The sequence below is a fragment of the Cyprinodon tularosa genome, unplaced genomic scaffold (assembly GCF_016077235.1).
Source record: "Cyprinodon tularosa strain WSP-4 unplaced genomic scaffold, ASM1607723v1 ctg171, whole genome shotgun sequence".
Classification (NCBI taxonomy): Eukaryota; Metazoa; Chordata; class Actinopteri; order Cyprinodontiformes; family Cyprinodontidae; genus Cyprinodon; species Cyprinodon tularosa.
Genome location: NW_024038541.1, coordinates 1,594,060 through 1,618,876, shown reverse-complemented (window position 1 = coordinate 1,618,876; position 24,817 = coordinate 1,594,060). Strand labels below are relative to the sequence as shown.

Sequence of the window (24,817 nt, the reverse complement as noted above, 5' to 3'; positions counted from 1 at the left end):
TATCATGTCTCACCCAAGATATCAGCTAAATTTCAGATTGTTAAAAGCAACATGGCTCTACTTTGGTGTCAAAGCTTACCAGTGTCCCCATCCTTAGCTGGAACAGCCTGCTCCTCCCCACTCATCAAAACCACGCAGTCACTGGGGGCTCGTACCCTGGCCTGCCATGTTGACATGGCAACAGGCGGCTCTTGGCAGGGGAAGAGGGCTCGGTTGTTGATAGGAGAACCAGCGGTGTAAACACACTCCCTAGAATGGTAAAAAAAAAAAAAGTAAACTATAAACAACCCTCCTTTGAGTGCAATGAAATGCAAAAATAAAGATTTAAAATGAAAGCCCCTCCCTATTTAGAGCATAAACTGCTTCCGGTGTGTCTTTTTGTGAATTAATGAATCAGTAATATAACTTCCTGAAGTTTGTTAGGATGTGAGCAACAGAAAGCAAAGCTTGTGTGATGCATAATGCCAGGTTTAAGACATATGAGAGTGGGTCCAAACCTGTTATCCTGGTCCTTGGTCCATCTCACAGAGCCCCCTAATGGTCTTGTCTCATAGTAGATTCTAATGATCCTTGGGAAACCCTGTGCAGACGTGACTCCAGCCTTTCTCACCTGCAAACTCCAACGGTCTGTCTGAAAATGAACTAAGCCGCCATTCTGGGTACCAGGGCTGCGGCTGCACAACAAAAAAAGCTGATGCCTCTCCCTCCATTGGGAAGAGGGCATAGAGAAAAGGTGTTGGATAAAATCTGCTTGTGAACCCACAGAAATCTCTTCAGATGCAACCTTCGAGGGGAAGCCCAATGGTGCTGACACAGAATCAGTGTCCACCTCTTCCACCTTTGACACGTCAAGGTCACAGCAGTCCAGCACTAAGGTGAACTCTTCTGCATTGGCGGCCTGAAATAAACATGGATCCTGAATGTGACTTTCAAACACCGTACCGTCCTTTTTCGGTTCCTGCCTTGCACTCTTTCCAGCTTCATGTCTAACATTTTCCTCAGTTTTGGTCCCTTCAGCAGAGCAAGGCTCAAGGAACAGAACAATGCTACCACTGATGATTTTCTTGTCCAAACAAACAGTCAGATCCAAGACATAGTGTCTGACAAGTATGTGGTTAGTATTGGCTCGGAGTGGAAGGTCATCTGTGTCCGGGTTATAGTCCCCATCTGGCTCCATGTTAGAGTGGGGCGAAGAAGAGAAGCTAAAAAAAAAATTATATAAAAACATAGAGGATAAATTTACAAGGACATATTATGCTTTATTACAACCTTTGTTGCATTCAGTATAGTAAAAATCTGAATAAGGCTAAGGCAGTAATGGCTCAGCCCAGTCCTGGAGAGCTGCATCCACATGATAGAAGTCTATGGTTGAAGGATAGATAGGGCCTACGGCTGTTGGGCACACCTGCACTAAGGAATCTGGTCTTGATGTTATCCAGTGGTCACAAACTGCAATATTATAGAGTCACTGTTGTGGGACTTCAAGATAAATCCCTGCTACAACACAGAAGACTGAAGTAGTAGAGAGCTGTGTAGGGGCAATTGAGCCATCCGATTCAGGTTTGTGGAGCTAGAGACATAGACGCTCAAAGATATGAGATATAATAGATATGATCTTTGTTTTTCTGTTATATTGGAAATTTTTATCAACACTTCTATCTGGAAGTTTGGCTCAATGAGAAGAGAAACTGTTTCTGGTTCAATCCCACCTTCCTCCTGGTAAACGTTGTTGGCCCCAAGACATTTGACCAAAAGTTGCCTACAGATATGTTTGATTAAAAAAAAAAAAACATTTTATTTCTCATATGGGATTTATAAAGTATTTTTCAAATTTATTGTTGAATGGCTGTAGTGCACAGCTCTTTGTATAGTCAATGTGACAATAATATCAGGAACACCCTGCCTTTTTTGCTAGTGTGTTTCACGGTTTGGATTTAATTGCACTTTGATTTAGGGCACGCTCAGCAGGGATGGTTGAAGTAAAAGCTAGCTTTTCAAGTGATTTTTGTCTTTTTTTTTAAATCATGAAACGGACAAAAACATAGATTAATTGGATTTGTTATGAAAAAAAAATCAACAATTTTATTTGTAAGCCATTTCACCAGCCCTGTTAATGTTAAAGTGTTGTGGGTATATAGTTCTTGTCAACAGTGTTAAGCCGTTAAGAGGTGCAGTGAACATAAAATATCTAGATATTTGGAAGAACTTCACTCTGTTCCAACATGCATACATTACCTACTGTAAGAACTTTCTTCAAAAGCTTTAAGTTGAAATTTAAAACATTTACTTCAAGTAGTGTTTCCTCTGCCTGCTATTTTTAATAATTATTCTATTTTAAGCCTATACAGATTCAAGAATTTTCACAAAACTTTAAGTTTTGTCTTATTAATAATATATTTTAAATACATTATTACTTAGTACTTCAGTAGGCTTTTTACCAAATATATCTGTACTCTAGTATTGCAGTAATTGTAATATGTTCAAGTTACCATCCAAGTAACTTGAACATATGCTGACATTATTAATGAGAAAAAAGTCAGAATTCTGAGGAAAAATGTAGGAATTCTGAGATTAAAGTCAGAATTCTATGAAAAAGTCAGAATTCTGAGATTAAAGTTAGAATTTTGAGATTAAAATCAGATTTAAGACATTTTCTCATATCATACTGAAATAAAATTTGGAAATCAGTTTTTTTTCCTCTTCCGTACACAACAGACACACTGAAGCAGGTGTTTTGTGTAGGTCAAAATAATGTGTTTTAAAACACAAAAAACGAAAACTAAACACCTCCAAATGACTTTGAACACAACATTCCCATCTTGAAACATAGCTGTAGTCGCATCCTGCAGAGGATATACACTTTTTCATCAGTAACAGACAAGTTGGACATAGCTCATTGAAATATATAAATACAGAGCAACCATATGATCCCAAAAAAACATAGCATTAAGATGGTTAGAAATATCACCAAATGAAACGCTTCAAAAGAACGGTGTCATCTTTGTTTGTAATAAACAACAAACACGGGAACGATTTAATGCATTAACCCTGAAATAACAGTTGCGTTTGTCACTTTGTGTTTAAAGCGGTTAAACACTGAGCTTGCCTTCTGCAAAAAGCTAATTTCATATCACAAACCGGCTCTCTATCATTTATATGCACAGAACCAGAGATCTGCGTCCGCTTCTTCTCTATTAACAGCGAATTATTTACAAACAGCTTCTAACATACCGCTGAGAAACACAAACACCCGCTTTTGTGTTTAGAATTCCACTACCGAGTTGAAGTCGAGCAGTAATGTCGTCATCATCACGGGACAGCAGCATATTGTAGTTCTGCGCTTCAAATCCAGTCGTGTAGTCAGTTCATATGAGTAAAACCACTGATCTAGCCTATAATAGTTAAAAAATGTATTTCATTTGTCCCGTTTTTGTACTTCATATGAAAATCATTTCGGTCTTTGATTTGGTAACTGAATTTATCCTCAAATGAGCTCAAATCTGATTAGAATTAAATGGCTTTCAAAATAGGACTACTACTCCAAAATGTATAGGCTGCTCTAAAAGTAATTGATTTTTAATTTTCATTTATCTTTCCATTTTAATTGGGCATTTTTTATTTACAGTGACAGCTTTTTGCTCACACTTTACAATTTACTTTTTAATTCATTTATTACTCTCATCTAAACGTCCCCTCAAAATGCAATGTTCCAAAATGATTGATAGTTATCACAATACAGTAAAAACTAAAGTAAGGAAATTTAATAATTACATTTTTATATTTGCTAATATTAAATTTGATTATGAAAGCAGTGATTTTGAAAATCAAGTACAGGTATTGTTGCTTTTTTTTTTAGTTCCTCTGGTAAATAGTTTTTTTAACCAGTAAATAAATCCACAGCTTTTGTCACCTGGACTTTACAGTTTCATTAACAGTGATCGGTGCTATGCTTGATTTCATAAGTAAGCCTAAACATATGCTTCATCCTCTTTGTACCTAGATATTGTGTTCTCCAAGTTTCTGATCAGAAATACAACAAGAATGCTACCCTAAATACAAAACTGCTTATTATAGCAATTATAATGGTTTGTGTTTTGCATGACATGCATATAGCACTGAATAACCCACATTTGTGCACATACACATTAAAGATAAATCTTTTTCCCCAATTGGAAAATTGCACTTTGCAAATTGCAAATTGACCCACCTCATTAGCAGATATAAACTCCCACTTCTTGCAATAAATTCACACCAATGCTGACAGATTAACAATCAACTAATCCCCTTCCCGTTTTAGTTGTCTGAAAATAAAATACATAATTTATTAAAACATTGCCTTTTGACTTTTTGAAATTCATACTCACTGCTTCAGCACCATCATACAAATATATTTGGTCAAGTTTACATTTTAGTGCAAGACTTTAGTTCAATGGGTGCTGTTACCCCAACGGCAAAGTAATAGTGTTCTATAACAAAGAAAGCAAGCTAAAGACAAACAGTTGTAACATTGTGTATTTAGTAAAGTTTATTAACCTCCAGCAACAGTACTTTGCCTAACAAATGCTTACAAAAAAAATCTCATTTAGTTAAACATAAGTGGTATAACCCCCCACCCCAACCCCTTAGCACCCGTGTACAGTAGTTCCATGCCACAGATGCATCTTACAGCAGTCATTTTTAGATTAATTTAAAAAATAGAAATACATTTTAGTTAATCCCCTAGTTAATACAGCAAGTTGTCTCATTTTGTTTTACAAAACTATTAATCAAAATACTCAACAGCTAATAAATACAAAGGCAAATATTCACATGAGTACTATTGATCTATTTAAAATGTATTTCTATTCATGAAAAATAAGCAGATTTACATGACCAAAATACAGTGTGACCTGAAACATAAAAGATAACAGTATGAGCTGTCATTAATATGTTTTATTTAAATCAAATTTAGATGACCAAAAACGTTTAAAAGCATGAATGCAAATATTTTTCAACATCATATTTTGGAAAAAAAAAAAAGAAAAAAAAGGTGAACATAACGTGTGCCTTTAAGTTCCTCAGGGAAATACTACAAATTTGGCACCGTACATTTTATAGGAACTGGTATATATACAAAAAGTAAAATTTATATAAAACAATATGCAAAATACTTTGTTATATCCTCATCAACTTTACTATATACAGAAAAAGTATGCATCCTCAAATGGTGATTTAGACCCTCAGAGAGGGCTTCCTTCTCCTTCGCTTTTCTGCATACAAGACTTCAAGCTAACAAAGGAATCTGTACATTTTCTCCAGTGCACAACCTGTTTAAATAATTGCTGCTCAAACTATCAAGTGTCATGCATAGAGCCTCTGAGGCTTTTCAGTACCAAGCTCAACAGTTGATCTTCAACTGTCTCTTATAATAAACCTTATGTAAATCAGCTTGTTCATTCAGGCACATACAGGATGCAAGAATAATCAGAATGATGAATATAGTATGAAGACTCTGGCTTGGTAAGACAGCTGCTTTGCTGACCGGGAGGAAAGGTTTGCAGCATCATCAGGGCTCAATTTTACAGAGAAACATTTTAAATAGCCACACTGTAGCTTTTCCCTTTTTCTTCTGGGCTCTGTTCTGATACAAACAAACATAACATTACAGAGGTGGTCGTGTAGAAAGCATGTATGCACAATGCTGAATTTACAAAAAAAAAAAAAAAAAAGGTAAGCCTTCTGCCCTCGACACCCCTCCAGCATCTAATATTCTACCACGGTGTCGCCAGCCTCTCTTTTCAGCTTAATGTCCCATTTAGACGTTTTCAGCTGCATCAAAACTCCCCGATTCTTTCTGCAGCCTTCTTCCATGAGCTGAGGTACCTCAAGAGTTTTCCTCAGGAGCTCTACGGAAACTGAGCCGTTTGAAGGAATCCCTGAAAAATGTGACGGAAAAGATGTGGTAAATGACAAAATAACAAGAAGAACGTTAAAAAGAAGAACACAAAGTAAAGCCAAAATAATTCAGTTATGATTATGTGCTATATAAATGAATAGACAGGATATTTTGACATTTGTTTTCTTTATAGAATTGCTTTTATAATTTTTCAAATACAAGTTCTAAATATAGCCAAAGGTAAAGTTAGTACTCATCCTCATTATAAATAATCATAAAAATATGCAGCTCAGGAAATAATCTGCTAAACTAATGATCGTTAACTGTGAAACACCAATTAGGTTGCAGTAAATTTTTAAAACTACATGAGACAAAGCTGGTATTGATAGCATCAAGAGCATAGGTCATATTTTCTTGCATTTAATTACAGCAGCACAATTTATCACTTGGGAATAAAGAGATCATGTTCAGATATAATTTCTTCCACCAAAATGACTAGATCTACTTATCGACGTCTATTCATCATTCAACACCCATTAGCAAAATAAGACGGCACTAAACCTTTTCCTCTTACATTACATCTCCCAATGCTGGAGCTTCCAGAGAGGTTGATTGTGGACTAATTCTCTTTGTATACTCCCTTTAAAAGATAAACTCCTATGATCTCTTCTCTTAAGCTCACCACACAAGTTTTCATATGGTGTGTGTCTTTGGAGTGAGATGCCCATAGATGAAGGTTATTGTTATTTCTTTGTTTTTTATGTTTTGTTTTTTGGCAAACCACTGTTTTGATTCTTTGCCGGCATATTTTGACACATTATCCCGCAGAAAGATCACTATCAATAATGACAATTTTTTCAGGTTTCTGCCATAGGCTTACTTATTTTTTTAAGCAGTTCTAAAGAACCATCAGTTTTGGTCTATTTTGGCTCCCCCAGTAGACAGAAGTTGTATTGCTTAACCTGAAGGAAGACCGCATTTCACATGACATGGTTGCTTGCAGTTGGATTGAACTACAATTCTGTCTCTAGTAGCTGAGTGAAAGATGAATAGCGATGAGGCGATGAATCTAACTGTGGTGAAACCATATTATTTTGAACCATATTACTTTACCCTCCCCCCTCCTCTTTTGGCTCTTCAGCGACTGATTTAGAGCCTTGAGATGGATAAATATGTTTTGCTGGATAATTTCAAAGTAAATACAAGTAAAGATCCCAGCAGGAAGCTTCAGCATCGCCTGAATATCAACCCTGCACAATTTGGATGAACACAGTCTCTCAGGGAAATTTAGTTGCATCAACTTCTGTCTGAATAACGAATAGGGAAAGGGGGATGCAGTCTGTAAAGCAGTCTATATTTGTAGTTGTTTTGTGTGGCAAGGTTACTGCCCACCTCCTCAAAGTTAATAAAAAAAAATAACCTGCATAAAAATAATTTGTGCAGGTGAAAGCGATACAGACCCCCATCAGGCCATGAGAGAGATGTCACTCAACTAGTTGTAAGTCAACGTATAATTACAAAAGTTATGAAAATCTTTTATGAAGGTTGAAAAGCTACTTAGTGCCGTTTTAAAATCTCTTAATATTTGAAGACTTCATGAAAAATGTCCAACAAGGTTCCAAAGGGTCTTGGTAGTTCCAGTTTATTTACTTTTCAATTATTTCTGATATATAACAGTAGATATGTGCAGGTTTAGGGGAAGTGCTTCTTTCTTATGATCCTTTCTATATTCATGAATACCTGATAGGCTAATCTTTCTTGTCCTGGTTTAGAGAAAAGGGCCTTAGTTATGTTTTATTAATGGACCCTTCAAATATGATGCCATTAATCACTAATTAAAAGGTCCTGCATACTAGATATGTAAAATTTTAGCACTGTGTACCGAATAACCTCAGTAACATTTAAGAAATCCAAGTCATCAGCGCTGATACAATGAATAAAGCGTTTCTATACCCTTCTATATAAACTCGAATTAATTTATTTAGACATTTATACCAATAAGAGAGCCATGTGTATGTTGCTAGATATAATTGGACTCTATTTAGGTCATTAATACGGATAGATTAAAAGTATTTCACTCAGTTCAGTTTGCTTCCAATTTAGAAATAAATAAATAAAAAAAAACTGAAAAAGCTTAGTAGATTCTACTGGAGTACTTTCTCCTTCATCACAAATAAAAAATGGCCCGTTCAATGTACCTGTTCTCCAGCCGGGGCCTGACGATGGGTTTGTAAAGCTCAGGAATCTTTCTTTCCAGCATGGGCCTCAGGTTTTCTCTCAGGCGGTTGTAGTTCTTCTTCAGCTCCTGCTGGTACTCCTTCTGGTCTGACGCGATTAAGTGCTTATTCTTTTCAACAGCCTCACCACACCTAGGGAAAAGAGGCCAAAGCGATGTGAGGCAGCTGTTTAAAACAAATTTGGTTTCACTGTACGATATGAAAAATAATTTAATTTGCTACTTTTTTTCCTAATACACAATATTTCTAAAGCTAAGAGGAGCTCCAGCAGAAATCCCTGAGCGCCCGACCTATTCATAATCCCCTCTCTCCCCCTCAGACCCTCAGAAATAACTGCAGTGTTCCACGCTAACAATGTCCTGTGACTACTTGACATAAATCTAAGTCCTTTCCACACTTGATCTCTAAATGGGTTTCCAGTTTATTAGACTCTCGGGAATTTCCATATGTTGATTGGATTCCCTCCAAGTCCTCCTGCTGAAATGTGAGGCAGACTGTGCATGACCCAGAGCAAAGTTAAACAGAGGAGAGGAAAAACAACTAACCAACAAATAAAAAACTCTTGCCTCCCTCATGTGCTAGAAAAAAGGACAAAGCCTTGTTATAAGGGGAAGCACTAAAAGGATCTGGAGCAGAAAGCCAGTGAGGTTTCTCCCCACAGCGCTCAATCACGACATGTCCAACATACAGAGAGAGCTCTGTAGAAAACAGAGAGAAGGCGCTGATTACAAACACATGGCTAAGTTTATCTCCTTGCTTCTAATGAAGGTAATATGGAAACTCTGGAGTTGCACAAGCGTGCTCAGGAAAATATGCAGGGGAAGAAGGGATAATGATTGTAGATTTACAAAACATCTGCTGATGTTTGACTGACTCTTTAAATAACGCTTCATTCAATGAATGTTCAAGATGTTTAGTATTTTTTTCCCCCTGTAGATAAAAAGTAAGGATAGTCTTTTACAGTAAATCACCACTAAATTCTGTGTAATGTATTGTTTTTTTATGTGATAGCACAACAATAAGTACTGAATAACCCTAAAGTGGATGATTTTCCAAATTTTTAAGAAGCATTATGTGTAGAAATATTCAGCTCCTACCTGAGAGGATAATTTGTGGAACCTTATTTGGAAAATATGTTTAGTCTTCATGACTAAAATAGTCTAGATATACGTCTCTGCAGGGTTTATACATCTAGGGATTCAATTTGTTCCTAAATTCAGCCTAAGCTCAGGCAGATCGAATGAAGAGCATGTCCTGTAAAACTTTCCTTCTAACTGAGGTTCTGGTATTTGACTGGCCAAATTTGAATACATCAATATGATTTGAAGGAAAAGGATTTGAACCCAATTCGAAGTCTTTCACAAGGTTTAGTTAATGTAATGAAAAAGTGTTTCTAAAAGTACTTTTCCACATCAGGAGTTTTGCTTCCATGGCTTGTAGCAAACTGCAAATGGGATTGTTTTAAATAAGTTGTTTGAAGACTAGTTTTATTCTCTCAGCATCTTCCAAAGTCCCGATTTGTGGACTCCACAATCAAAACATTTGAGATTCTATTGTTGTCTTGGTTTTGGTGATTACTGATGCTCTCCTCAAAAAACTCAAAGTCAAGAGGACTTAAAGAAAAAACGAGTTTACAATGAGATTACAGAAAGCACAGGTGGACTTGATTAACCAATCATGGGGCCTCTGAGGGAAATGATTTGTCCAACATCTTTTTAGCAATCGTGTTCAAACCTGGAGCACAGGGGCGTCTCTAGGTTTAAGAGACAAGGGTGGCTCAGCCCCTAGAAGATATTGCGCGCGCAAAGCGCGCGCCGAAATTTTTTCAGTGCACCTGCTAAGGCGTTGTCTAATTTGTTCAGATTAACTTGTCTTCTTTATGGCTTTTATTTGGTGCTTTACTGCATTTGTTTTGGGAAAATATGAGAAAAAAAAAATACAGAAAAAAAATATATTTTTTTTTAAATCGCAAAATAATTATAGGGTGGCTAATGCCAAAGAAAGGATGACTGAAGCCACCCTTAAATAGGTCTAACGCACTTATGCTGGAGCATAAGTTACTCTGCTGCATAAATAAAAAAAAAGATTTTTGTTGTATCCTGTTTCCAGCATAATCATCCAGCTTAATAATAAATAACAAATTAATGTTGAAAGCAGCAAAACAGCCAGTGGATAAAACTCCAACACTAAGCTTGAGACAGAATGGCCCACCTATTAATCAATAAACCCCCTTCAATCACATAATCTTTACAATTATGTTTCTTAGAAGAACAGGTAAAAACAATTCCCTGCTTATAGGAGGCATTATTAAAAAGAAGTAATGCAAGTTTTGACATTTCCAGTAAAAACAAAAGTATTTTTCCATTTGGCTATCAGGTTTTTCTGGATTATAAGAGAAACTTAACATTTCTTTTCTCAGGATTTTGTTCAAATATTCATGTTTTCCACTGCATGTCTTTGTGATTTAAATAATTATTATCTAAATCAAAGTATTTTATATTATACTGAGGTTTTAAAACTCTAAACCATTTGGAGATTTTAAGCAGTTTGTCTTATATTATCCAGTTCAGCATATAGATTTGCACAACAAAAGGCAGACATTGTGTCTAGCATGCAACACATTCAGCCCTTTAACTAGAAGAATGAATACAACAAGTTAAATAAAGATTTTTTTCTATTATTGAGGATCAAAAGCATCATATTCTGTACTAAACTTGCTTGGATTCGGTCCTAGAATGTAAAATAAACCTCTCTGGAGCTGGATTATAACATAACAGTTAGAAAAATTAAAACCCTTTTGGAGGGAAAAGACGCATCATAAGTGTGTAGAAAAACAAACATGGCCAAATGGTAAAACCCTTCAAATTAAAAGTAAAATGTTTTAAACGTTCTACTGTGAGTTTTTAGTACCCCCCATGTCTTTATAACAGGATGGAAAGTCTTTATGGATTAAAATTTTGGTCTGGTCAGGTTACATTTTTAACCCATATTCTTAAAATATAATTTCTTCAGTAATAACATAATATTATTACTTACTTTATCTCATTTTTCACATTAATGTATTGTAGTGTATATCATGATGGGGTGATCATTTACACGTTTCTTACCTCATTATAAACTCTTTGAAACACAGGCGAAGTTTATTGTGGTGACGGAAGAGCTTGGGGTCTGCTGGGATCTCATTCAGGAAGACCTGGGCCACCTCCAGCGGTCCCTGCAGCATGGGTGGAGAGGGAGACAGAGGAGGAGAGGAACAAACACAAAGGGCCAGCGTTAGAGAGGGAGGAAGAAAGAGAAAAGAAAACACAAGAGAGGAAGGAATGAGAGGAAGTGCTTGGGAGCAAATGAACAAAAGAGGGGTTGAGAATGGTTCTCGTTTATAAATGGGAGGGAAATGATCTTAATGTCTAATGAATCTAGGAAACAACGCACTAAACCAAAGCATGAGGAAGAGATCAGATCAGAGAAGGAGACATGATTTGCGTACTGAAGGCTAAAATCCTCGGCAAGACTGCGTACTGCCACCATTTGGCTGCCATTTCCCCAGCAGAAAATCTTGTTATCCTAACTTATATTCATCATAAAACCACAGCACACTCCCACCAAGTCCACATCATGACGACAGGCACAGTTAGAGCACTCTGATTAGCATCATAAATGCATTGGACCTGGGCCTCAGTACCGGGTCTGAGCTGCAGACCCACACACAAACAGAAACCCAGCTTCCTGTACTGATTACAGTCAGGAGTTATTTGTTTACCAAGCTGCTGAGCATTAGCATTATGTATACAACCGTCAAGTCAGTGCGAGAGAACCTGTCACATTAAGACGCTGGAAGATAAAACATAAAGAGGAGAAGAGAAACAGAGACACTAAAGCTTGCTTTGTCTTACTCCAACATGGGCCATGCTGGCAGAACCTGGGAGCTATCAGATCAAAGGGACCTCCGGTTCAACATGCCATGCAGCAGACATGAAAGGAGAAAAGGTCCATGGATTGACGTTTTAACCGAATCAAGAGGAAGCAATGAAAGGATTACGGCTATAGATAGGGCGAAGGCTTTGATGCATAAAAACTGTCCTGTGCCCCTCCTGAACATTTGGAAGTAAAATGGAAATTGGAAATATACGTAATAAAAGACACAAAAGTGATTTAGCTTGCTAGATTCTCTCTGTATGATAAAACAGAACAAGAGTCATCTAAGAAGCCTTGATACAGATCTGATATAAACACAGATCTGATGATTTACACAGCACTTACCTATTTTTAATAGAAGATAAAACTAAATATTTAATGTGCATCGTGCTTTGATTACAGCTGGGACCTCTGTTTTTACAGAGATGCTGAGCTAATCTAAAACCTTGCTTACCTGGTTAACAGTGGCTCCAACCGAGCCTTGTAGCACCATCTGTAGCATCTTAGCATCAGGTTGCTCCCGGTGTGTGGCGACCGCGAGCTCCCTAGTCTTCTTCTGCATGTCTTCTATAGCCACCTCTATAGGAGTAAGGTCGAACTGGGAGGAAAATAGAGGTATGACTGTACAGTCCTACTGCTGTGTCAATCATGCATAGGATGGTCTCCATTATGAGACCTTCCAAACAGTCACAGCTTAAAAACAAGCCTACATTTTGCAACATACATATATTTTGTAATTATAAAGTGCTGTATTTTTTTATGTTTACTGCAGCAAAGGAGAACACATTTGGCTGCTAAATGTGCTCAACCAATCAAATGGTTTTAGGGAAAACCAAACTTTTTTTGTTATTATGCTATAAAGACAGCTTTAGCCACATTTTAATTGTACCATTACAGTCTTCTTTTGGCACATGCTTTCTGTTCAAGAACCATTTTTTTTTAAAAAAAAAGGTCTAACACTTTTTGGAACTGACCTCCTCTTTCTGGATAACATTGATGCGCGTCTTGACATAGGGAAAGGCGTGCATGGTGGTAAGGATGGTCTTCCTCTTGTACTGCTCGTTGAGCTCGCCTCGAGGCCGTCCGCTCTTTGTGAAGGGTGTGGTGTACATAAAACGCCTCAAGTTGAAGTTCTTCTCAAAGTTAGTTAGACGGTCTTTCATCTCATAGTCATCAAAATAGGGCTCCACATAAGTGATCTGGATATATGCCTGGGGAGGAATGACACAAACCAGAACAGTGAGTTTAAGAATTTTAGTTTATTTAATAATTTAACAGTCATCAAAGCTTTCCTGAAAATGTTGTTTTCTACTTCATTACTGTCTAGTTATCCATATGTGGATGAATTCCATCTACTTTTGGTAGAAGATTTTCTTTGTATGAAAAAAAACTACAGTTTTTTTTTAATGATGTGCAATATATTTTTATATAATTATCTATGACTTCAATTCCTTTCTTTTTCAGACTATGCAGCCTCTCAGTTTGTTTAGAAACTTTTGCACTTAATTCCACAACTTTGTTGAAAACCAGTAGTAATCTGATTGGTATGCTTTCAGAAGGCCTTTAACTTCTGAGCGTTTATATATTTCAGTCTGGAGGTTCTGAAAACAGATGGTGAAACCACAGATGTCAAGTATTGGAGCCACAAATGTGGATTTTTTTTTTTTTTTTTTTAAACAATAACAGCATGTTCTCAGGAGCATTGTAACAAAACGGTGTAGTAGACTTTAAAAATCCTCATCAATTAATGAATCTGTGTTTCTCCTTGCAGATTGTTTTTAATCATTCTCGTCCCCAAAGAGGTTAAATGATCAACAATTTATATTAGAATCCAGAGTTAATATCTTGGCAAAAAACAAAGCACATTCTGGTCTGCAAAACTTGATTCCTTTTTTTAAGTCTAGTCAGAAATGTTATCAGAATTACACAACACGGCTTCACATGTTTGACAGAATATCTGTTGCTCTTTAGAAAACTGGATCCAAAATATGACCTAAAAATTAAAACCTAAAGTATGTATTAGGCTAATATGGGCCCTTAAAGCTACCCGGTTTAAGGGTCAAAATATCAGGAATAGGGCTGGATAAAATAATCGATTTTATCGATTTTGAATCGATTCCTTTGCATTATTGCAAAATCAATGTCTAGGGAATGAGATCGATTAGTTTTATAGTGACGCATGGGACTTTCACATTCTGTGACAACGCTTTTCACAAACAAGTTTGCACTTTTGAGACAGTTTTGTTCACATCTCACGTTTAAACTGTCCGATTTACAAGTTTGCACTTTACGTTTAATATGACAAGAAAAAAAATAAAACACATGAGTATTTGGAAACACAGCTGAACCACTTTCATTGTTGTAAAACAGATCGAATCGAAATTAATCGATTTAGAATATGATGTATGAATCAAAATCGGATCGATTCAGGACTTCGACGAAAATACCCAGCCCTAATCAGAAACATATGCTATTATGAATCCAAAAGCTGAAACTGCACTGATGATTTTAAATATGTACAAACATTTGTCTTCCTCTTTCTGCATTATTATATTCACCACATGCATTTGCGTCTCGTCCACTACATGCAGACATCACATGTTGGCATTAAGGGCAAACGGGAGTTTCTCCAGCCAAATACATTATTGCTATGAAGGCCGTAAATGTACGATAGTTTAAATGCTATGAATCTTCCTAACAAATACTACATTTAAAGAGTCTTTGGTAACTGGGAAATGCACACACTGATATTGCAGTGAGTATGAATATTCAATGTTTTATACAGGTCAAGTTTACCAGTACATTTTAAAACAGTTTCTGGTGTATTTGTACACTAAATGTTGCTGATTCATCAACATATTCGCTGTCACTCATTTTCCCCTACAGGGACCTACCTTAGTGGGATTAAGCTGTTTTCTGTCCACAGGTGTAGAGTCCTTAATCATCACCAATGTATCATCTCCAAAACATTGGCTATAGAAGTTCTGGAAAGAAAAATACAATTTCATCATTCTAAAGTAATGTTTACTAAATACTGACTGTCTCAACTTGATCTTGCTGATGTGTTTTTAAGATGACACAGCTTTTTCTCTGTTAAATAAACGCTGACATTAATTATATGGACTTAATTTGCCTCACATGCATGTAAATGATTTTTTCATTCTCCTAAAATGCTCACAAAAACCAGATGGATAATTTTAAGCAATTTGTTTAGTTTAGTCTGGATTTTAAGGGATTCTATTCTACCACTCGGGTCAGGCACAATCTTCGCCTTTTCATTTCAGTCACTTGTACCTCCAGCCTGTGTGATATCTCAGGCAGATGTGTGATGCCAGGCTCCTTGTAAATAAATTCCCGTTCATCCAGGTCTCCGAACTTGGCCCCGTAAAAGCCCACACGGAAATAGGTGCCAAACATCCTCTTATGGCCCTGAAGGGAAACAAGAAGACTTTATATCAGAGTATAATCACTACGACATGTGTGCCATGGTTTCTCCATCATGTGAAAATCTTTTTAAATTAAGATTGCCTTTAAGAGCTTTTCAGTCTGATAACATCTTTTCCCCTCCAAATGTACATTTAAAGTTAATGAAAACATTAATTTCGAGTTTTATAATGTCTTTACCTTCTGGATAATATTATCAAAAGCTCTGTGAAGCTTGTCATGTGTGGAAGCCAGTTTTCTGAAATCTCTGCGAGCCTCTAAGATTGGTATGATGATCTTGTAGACTTCATTCACTGCCTCATACAGACCACCCTAATGATGATGACAATGAAAAATGCAGATTACATCATAAACATCAACTATAAATCTACAGAAAACATACAGTTGTGCACAAATGTGTCAGGACTACTTAAAGCCATCTAGAGAGACTTTAAATTAGTTCATCTTTATTTGCAGAAACATAATCTCCCCTAAAAGCTTCAGAGAATCCAACCTTTAATTTGAGGACATTTACACAGTGAAGGAGGAAAAAATGACACGCTAAGAATCTCTTATCGGCACTTTTCCTGTCAATACTTTGTATAACAGGACAGTATTCAATCTTCTCCAATAATATTTCACATGATTGCAGCTTTCAGATAGAGGTTCTTCTAAGCACCATCACTTCAGGTTTGTCGTTTAAATAATTTAAATAATTTTGTGTTAAGTTTGGGTGAAGATTTTGCATGAATATCCTCTTAAATTACCCTATGAGGCTCTATTACAGTCTACAAGTAGGGCACTATATATTTTTATTCAAAACATACTAGTTTTTCAGAGCCTTTAGATGAGAACCAGACCTTCAGGATCACAGTCCTTTATCATACTTAACAATGGAAAAATGTCGCTTTTAACCATATGCTTAAACTTTGGTGCTAAGAATCTTGCTCTTTCAGACCATCCTTTTGCTCTAATATCAACGCCATCCTTCATACCTCACCATCAACTAAAGCGTCCCAATATGAAATGGTGGAGTTGATGCAACGATCCACCACAAGAGGAATTTACAAACCCACAAACAGAATCACCATAAGGGGTAATACAAATGTGTTGCATTGATATAACACAAGGCAAAGACAGCTGCAGGAGCAGCAGGAGAACACGAGGCCCAGTGAGAGCAGATGCACCAAAAAAGCTTCCAGAGTCCATCTGATCTGGCAAATGTGTTGCTTATTATAATCTAATGGAGATGATACAATGCTAAGGAAGCTGCAGAAAAATGTTGATTGTATTTAAAGCTGTTAAATAGTTGTATGCACATAAAACACTAAATGGTCTTATTTATTGCTCAGATGAATACTGCGAAAGGTAAACCACTCCGCTTGGGTTGTGCAATTTTAGAGCATGCAGTGCAAGCACCCATGGATAGCTATGCTTTTGAATGATGTGGGAGGGATAGTGATTCATAACAAAGTGGATTTGGTTGCATAATTATTTCAGAACCTCCAAACAAGTCCAGTTAATGTTCAAGTCAAAGAAAAGTGCAACTAAATAAACTCTAAATAAATATATCTATGTGTGTGGCAATAGGACAGAAAAAGGCTTCCTTCCCTTCTTCCTTCCTTAACTCACAAACAACCCTTAGGTGTTAATTATGGAAACTATAGAACCTTAAAACACTATAAGCTGCTGCTCTGCAATACTATCAATTATCATTTTTTTACCTCCATTACTGCCCCTCTCAATGCCAATGGTGATAAGATATATGTGGATCCCCAAGCAGCAAATTAGCAAATAGATAAAAGGAATGATCATGATCAGGAAAGAAAATCTGTTATTTTTTCTATAACGCAGTAAAAAAATGCTAGATCACCAATAAAAGGTTAAAATGAACTACAATTAACTTATTTTGTTTAAAACTCACCTTGCTTATATATCATGCATTAACTTGACTATTTTCTGATATATGTCTTTAAATTGTAGGTTAACCACCTTTTTTCAGTTTTAAATTTCAAGTTTAAGATGATGTTATGTTTAGGAAATATAATATATTTTAAGGCGTTCCAGATATCCTTAGCAAGGCCTATGTGTTTCTGAGCTTTCAAAATGACTAAGACTTTTAATAAAGTATTACCTTGATTTTTAAAAGCTGGAAAAGTTTTTCTTTGAACATGGAATAATGAAATGTTTCTTTTATTAGGGGTGATTCATTGCCTTACATTGCTGAAAAGCTCTGCAGCCTGTTCGAGCAATCCCACCAGGCCGCTCTCTGTGAAGTAGCGCCCCGAGCACACGCCGTCCTCGTCCGGGGACAGGATGTCATCAGACACAGCAGACTCCTCCAGCACATTGGGGGAAATGTTCTGGCAAGAAAAAAAAAAAATCAGCTGGTGAATCAATTAGTAAGCCCACATAATCAAATAACCACTCAAGTGGCCTAAAAGGACATGGCCTGCTGTGGTGAGAGGGAACCAGCTGGATGATCATCCACTCAATAACCTGCTGACTGCTGAAGATTTGAGTGTCCTGTGCTATTAGGGTGCTACAGAAGCCTTGTATCTGACACAGCCCATTGATAGTGCCATCATTTTATAATTGTTTGAGCCATTTGTTTTACATTTGTATTCTTTTTGAGTCAGTTGACTGCAAAATTATCAGACTTTTTCTTTTTTTTCCCTACTCGTCTTAAAAATCAATAAAATTCTCTGCCGACTTCTTCTTTATGTTTATGCTGGGAGCACTGTAGTGTACTTCTCTCTTGATTTTCCATGACTCAGTGCATTGACTTTATCAACCTTAAGCTGTTAAGGTGGATTTGGATAAATATCTAACCTTAACAACTTTGACAGCTATCAGCGACACAAGCCTCAATAGGGAGAGTTGTTGTTTAGTAAATGATCTTCCTGTATAAACAATCAAGCTGTCCCTTGCCATTACTCTACACACCTGGAAGGTGACACTGCCAACAGGAAGGTATTTGTGATCCTCCAACATGCTGAGGTACTCGGCCACCAGGGCAGCAGCGTGGACCAGGCACATGGCCGACTCTGTGTAACACTTCCTGTTGTTGTGTTTCTCTGCCATGTTCTGCAGCCAGGTCAGACGGAGGTCAGGAGACGTCTGGTAGCCCTTTGCTATCCTGGAGGAGAGAGAGAAGGAGGTTAGTTGTTCCCCTCTTTCCTTAACTCCCTTTATTTAATTACTTAAATGTCTAATTAAGATTAAAATCTGCCTCAAGAGCAACTTGACTGAACAAATAATCTGTTTCAAAGCACCAACAAAGGCAGTAAGTGAAAACACTTCCTACAGAGCGTAATAAACACATTTACGATGTAATCAAAAGTCCTTGAAAATTTTCCCATTTTTTACAATCATAAAATTTAGTGTATTTTATTGTGATGTCAGGTGGCAGACCAATGCAAAGGTATGCATAACTCTACATAATCGTTTTCTATAAATATAAAAAAGGGGTGCACATACGTAATCAGCTTCTTTAGATCTGTTATCCCTAAAAAATACAGCTTCATTTGTAAAAAAAATAAAAATAAAAATAAAAAAAGCGATCTTATTCAACTGCAGAAAATATACTGCAAATTTGTTCTTAACAGTACTTAGAAGTTTTAGAAAAAAATCATTAGCAGATGAAACTTATAATGAATGCGGCCAGGTGGAGAACAGAGTTGTGGAAATGTTTAAAGCAGTGAAGCATCTCGAACATTGAGGATCTTATAGTTTTATCCTTCATCTGAAAATGCAAAGAGCTACAACTCTGACCAGAGCTTAAGCAGAAAAATCTGTTTGCAATACTTCTAGTAGTACGCACAAAAAGACAAGCAAAAAGAAAATTTTCCTTTCTACAGTTTGCACGTGTCATGTGGGGTACATTAACCATCATAAACATCTTGTAAAGAAATTGTTCAGGTCGGACGCTAAGAAAATGAAACAGGCAATACATCTGGAGGATAATAGTTGGCAACTGTGGTCAAATGGAGAATTAAACTGAATTTTCTGCACCTGAAGTCACTTGGGGGAAAAAACAACAGGTGATTCAGTGCAATACGAGAAAAAACTGTATTCAGAAATCTGTTTTAGTCACTTTGTTTGCGTGCGCAATGATAGATGTTGATGCAAAACTGAAGAAATGGTGTAAAGCTCATCCTGCAGGACTATGAGAAACCCGTTCATCAGGTAAGTAGAAGTAAAGGCTAAACAGAAAATCGATGATGAATAACTCACACATGCAACATTGAGTCACATTGAAGTCAACAGTGACACATGAACGTCTTTGTCTCCATTAACCCTACCTCGGTCGATCTCCAAGCACACATGCACACCAATATTCGCACACACGCCGTTTAGTTTTGCATACACACAAAGCCTGATCAGAAGACTATACCGCTACCACATGGTTACCATGGTGAAGGCAGCAAAATTGGGGTTAAATAGAGCAGAGCTCAGAAAAATAAGATCGAGCCTTGAAGGATTTGGAAGAAAGCAAAGAAAGAATGAAAAGACTAAACAGGGAGATAGACAGAAATGAGCAGGAACCTCTTTTTATAGAAGGTCCAATTTTATTCTTACCTGTACATGAGGTCCATAAGCATCTCAGGATCCTCTTGGAACTCCCTCATCTTAACAGTGTCTGATAAGATGCTGTTGAGGTTTCTTAAGAGCTCATCCACCTGAAAGAGGAAACATAAATAAAATCATGCTTTTTGCAATTTTTAATGAGTGCTTAGGGTTTTGGAGAGGGTTTGTCAGACTCTACCTGTAAGGGCAGCTGGGTGTTCTGCATCTCTGTATCCTCCTCTGCATAGGCCAGGATGGTGCGTAGGGAGCGCCTTAGATATTCTTCCTGGAAGTCTGAAGATTTGCCAACCAGGGAGGCCAGTGACATGGTGACCTGCATCTTCACTCTAGAAAAGTTCTGAGGAGAGAGCAATAGAAACCAGATTTATCAAAAATTGCAAAAGAAATTTTAACTATGCAGTCATTCATCCATGAACCCTAACCCATGTACATAAATCCAACCTCTCAAACCCATTATCCAACAGCAGTTTGGGCCGTGGGAGGAAGCTGAAAGAAAGACCCCACACATACAAACTCTATGCTGGAAGTCCCCAGGACCTTCTTTTTGCATATCAACAGTGCTACCAACTAACCACTATGTCATTTGGTTCATAATGTATTTTGTTTTTTGACAGAATCTCATCTCCTTTCTCATGATATACAGATTAATGGTTTAAGAATAAGAGCTTAGATCAATACATGAAGATATTTATGTTTTCAACATTTTATGAACTGAAAAATATTAAACATTTTAGGTAAGAAATGATGCATGTTTTGTTCCCTCTCTTCCTCTTTCACACAACCTGTCCAAGAACAAGGGCCTGATAAACACCCTTCCATCTTCTGAGCAAATGTGCGAGTGAAACAGTGCCCCTGCTCGCGAGATGTCTCATCCATCTCCAGCATGATCGGCTAAGCGGAAAATGATCTCCCATTAGCAGCGACATAATCACCCATGTATCATCTCTACGGCCCAATTCTGTTCAACTGAGCATGGACCCAGGGCCTCACCACCCATCACTGCCTTCTAACTCGGTGTGTGTGTGTTTGCTCTACAATAAGGAGTGAATGACAGTTTAAATCAACACATAAAACCTTTTTATGTTTTTATTATATTTTCTTTCATCTGGTCCTCTTTTTTTCCAAGTATTATTATCCCTTTTCCTGAACTGGACGTGTGTTTCTGGTATTTTCTCTTCTTCTTTGCTTTTATCTACAGTTAAGCTAAGAATAAATGAGACATGAGGAAATAGGTATCTGTGAAAACCTGAGAGCAAGACATGGGCGAAAAACAGGACCAGATCCTAAACAAAGTAAGAGGTAAAGAGTAAATATTGTATGGATGACTCATTTGGCTGCTATGTTAATTCAGATCACAGTTCCTTCTGTATACACTGTATAAACAAACGTACACAGAGACACAGGGAGAGCAAAACGCTCTGTAGAAATTGGAGATACTGTATGTCTGTGCGTGTAAGTGTGCTCCATAGACAGGCGTCCAACTTTGATTAAAGCGTACAGATTGTAAACACAGGAAATATCGACTGCGACAGCAGTAATCGAACCAGGGCAGAAAATGAAAGATGATACTCCATCCTATAGTCTGTCCTCGTTCTAGATCGGTTTTTCCTCATTTCCTCCTATTGCAGCTTCACTTCAGTTACAAACACTGCTCTATCTTCATCAGGATTTTCTCCTCTCAGGGCTCTTTGAAATTCCTCTTCTTTCTTCCCCATGTGGTACAAATACGTACACATGGATATACCAAAACCTCAACGAGACACACACCCACACACACACACCCTCGCACACACCTACTCGTTCTGATACATGTATTGAGGACCATCTGTTGACTCCCATTGATTTTCAGTCATTTTCAACCCTTTCTATGCCCTCACCCTAAAACTAACCCTAAACCTAACCGTGACCAATGCATACCTCAACCTAACCCTAACCCAGTTGACACCTTAGACCTAAACCTAACTATTAGCAAAATAGCTTGTGAGGACCAGCAAAATGTGCTCACTTTGCAACAACTGGTCCTCAATCTGATGGTGAAATTGGAAAAATGGTCCTCACTCTGAGGGCTAGACAGGTACACCTCCACATGTTGTGTCACACTATCTTTGTGGGGGCTTTGCATTGACTTCCCTTCATGCCCACTAATTTCTGTGGCCTAACCGTAATCCTTGCCCTAACCATTACCAACACATACCTAAACCTAACCTTAACTCAATTCACACCTTGGCCCTAAACTTAACCCCAACCCTAGAAGTTTTTCTGTGGGGACCAGTCTTTATACCTCTGAGTACTTAGTACCTCCGAGTCCCCAAAATGTTGCTTATTCCTGGAAAATTGTACCCACTAGGTAACAAACACATAGCCACACACATTTCGTCTTGCTTCCTTACAGGAACTTTTCGTTGACTTTTATTCATTTTGAACTCTAAACCTAACCCTAACTATAACAATAATCTTTAACCTAATGATTAAGTACCTAAGTCCCTATAAGGTGGCATTTCCTTGGAAATTGACTTTACTCTGTCCTCATAAGGTAACAAATACCTGCATACAATCCCGACACACACACACACACCCAAAGGGGCAGCCGTCATTAGTTAAAGAGGGGTAAGAACATGGGGAGTCAGTCAGTGACATATCTCTCTGCTCTCTGCTTAGAGACACATCCTTCAGCAGGAACTTTCTCCTGGATGCTCAAAATAGACATGGAAAGGACATTAAAGCTGAGAGGAGAGGAAGAGGAGATAGGATAAAGATCGGAGCGACTAGGTGCTTCAATGGGTCTGAAGCAGGGAGTCATTCTGAATTCTCATGCACATAATTTACAAGTCCTTACAAAAAATTATCAACATTTTCATGTCCGTGTAATATTACACTAGTAATGTTACACTTCTATTCATATCATTGCAATTTTAATTAATAGACTAAAACATCAAGAGTATGCAGGATAAGTAGAAGGAAATCCATTTATCTTTTACAAATAACTTAAAAATGTGATGTAAATTAGTATCCTGCACTTTTCACTCTGATATCATTAAATTAAAAAAAATTAAAATGACAGAGGAGTAAAGAAAATCTGCCTGTGTACAATTTTATCTTAGTTTATGGTTCTCTAAAATACATCTCAATCCATTTAAACACAGCATCTGACTCTTGGGACCTCCAAGAGCAGCTCTAATGAACTCTGGTCCAATTTCTTTCCAAGAGTCTTTATTATAAACTGCCATTACTCATGAATAGCTTAGCATTAAGAAGAGCAAACAGAAATGGGGATGCATGCGGTACATTACTGGGGTCTGTAATTAATCTGCTGACCAGCTGCTTAAGGAATAAAACTTCTGTTTTCTGCATGTCTGCTCTAATATAAAGTTGAATGCCAGACTAAGCAATGAGGTGATAAAAACACTAATAATATTGGTCTACAGTTTCAATAGCAGAGTGATTTTAACTGTAAGGAATATCCATCCAATGGTTACATGTCCACACAGCAAACATGTGGAGGAAGGTGCTTTGGTTACATGAGCCCAATAACTTTTTTACAGTACAGGGCAAATGATAAGTTTGGACAGAATAACGCAGCATCACTCTGAACATACCATCCCTTAAATAAACATGGTGATGGCAGCCAAAGCATGTCATACTTCGAGAATTTTATCTTGTAAAGATATTTTAAAAAATCATTTCTCATTTTCCCTCTTCCTCAAAATTATGCACTATTTTATGTTGGTGCTTGATAGAAAATTTGACTAAAAGGTGTAATGGTTTGGATTGTATATAAAAAAATAATTAAAATTTAGAACATAAAACATTTAGTTTATCAGAGAAAAAGTTGACATGGAGCGTCTCGCCTTAGAAGTAGCTTTTAGAAAGCCTATAGGATGCCATGGTGTGTATGTGTTCACTTACGCTGGCGTTACTGTAGCTGTATCTCATGATGAGGTAGAGGGTGGCACAGGCCTGGCTTCTGTTCTCATCTACAGGGCTGCTGCAGTACTGAAGCACTTTCTGGCACAGGTCAGCACACTGCTCCGCCTCCTCCTCGAACAACAGGTCTCCGAACTGCATGCAAACAAACCATCAGATGTAGTCTACAAGGCGGCGTGCTTATATTCAAGGATAATCCCAGTTTACATCAGTGGTTTGCCACCAACACAAACAAATAAGAACGCCTAATTTACACTTGGATTTCTGTGCAATGATACCAACCCACACACAAACACACACTGCGTCTCTTTTCAATACACACCCACATACACTTGTATGATAATGCAACTACCTTGACGACAAGTGCTCTCAATGTGCTGAAGGTGTGACAGAGGAAAGTGGTGCTCTGGTTGCACGTGAGAGAGTGGAGTAACACCTTCAGCACGCCACCGACGACACTGTCCTTGCATTCATTTAAAGGCACCGCCTGCATACAAAGCAGACGGAGAAATTAGTCACATAATGTGTATAAAAACACCTGCGGGTGGAAAGCAAAAAATTACAAACACTGAAAGGAAGCAAAACAATACACCAACCATGTCTACGTGAAATAAAAACATCTGGTGAGTGAATGAAACTGTAATCTATTCTTGTTTGTATTACTTGAGGATTAATCTAGGAAAATCCCCCTAATAAACCTCAGTTTTCTTTGTAGTTTGGTATCATCTGTTGTGGCCATTCATGTAAAAATTTTGTAAATCACAAACCACATTTGTAGACAGAATATATTTAAGTTAGTTTGAAACCAAGATCTATCATTTTTATATTTAGAATTGTTTTGATTACTTTGGCC

The 24,817-nt window shown here is 37.3% G+C and overlaps 2 protein-coding genes across 9 annotated transcripts in view; both read right to left on the bottom strand.

The window, feature by feature from the left end:
• The window catches only part of LOC119781105 (aminopeptidase O (putative)), a 140,401-nt gene extending 137,101 nt beyond the window's left edge, over window positions 1-3,300 (bottom strand). For all 6 annotated transcript variants that reach the window (XM_038281474.1, XM_038281475.1, XM_038281479.1 and 3 more), the window contains exons 1-3: window positions 3,232-3,300; window positions 498-1,202; window positions 80-249 (exon numbers count right to left, since the gene is read on the bottom strand). In XM_038281474.1, the coding sequence (XP_038137402.1) occupies window positions 80-249; window positions 498-1,177 (850 nt within the window). In that variant the 5' untranslated portion in view covers window positions 1,178-1,202; window positions 3,232-3,300. The remainder of the gene's footprint in view (window positions 1-79; window positions 250-497; window positions 1,203-3,231) is intronic.
• A 1,612-nt stretch (window positions 3,301-4,912) lies between these two features.
• The window catches only part of dock8 (dedicator of cytokinesis 8), a 79,404-nt gene continuing 59,499 nt past the window's right edge, over window positions 4,913-24,817 (bottom strand). For all 3 annotated transcript variants that reach the window (XM_038281490.1, XM_038281492.1, XM_038281491.1), the window contains 14 exons: window positions 24,317-24,451; window positions 23,947-24,099; window positions 20,219-20,377; window positions 20,032-20,132; window positions 18,397-18,589; window positions 17,670-17,813; window positions 15,652-15,783; window positions 15,322-15,456; window positions 14,922-15,011; window positions 13,002-13,238; window positions 12,482-12,625; window positions 11,220-11,326; window positions 8,074-8,244; window positions 4,913-5,915 (listed from right to left, as the gene is read on the bottom strand). In XM_038281490.1, coding sequence (XP_038137418.1) covers window positions 5,864-5,915; window positions 8,074-8,244; window positions 11,220-11,326; window positions 12,482-12,625; window positions 13,002-13,238; window positions 14,922-15,011; window positions 15,322-15,456; window positions 15,652-15,783; window positions 17,670-17,813; window positions 18,397-18,589; window positions 20,032-20,132; window positions 20,219-20,377; window positions 23,947-24,099; window positions 24,317-24,451 — 1,953 coding nt within the window. In that variant the 3' untranslated portion in view covers window positions 4,913-5,863. The remainder of the gene's footprint in view (window positions 5,916-8,073; window positions 8,245-11,219; window positions 11,327-12,481; window positions 12,626-13,001; window positions 13,239-14,921; window positions 15,012-15,321; window positions 15,457-15,651; window positions 15,784-17,669; window positions 17,814-18,396; window positions 18,590-20,031; window positions 20,133-20,218; window positions 20,378-23,946; window positions 24,100-24,316; window positions 24,452-24,817) is intronic.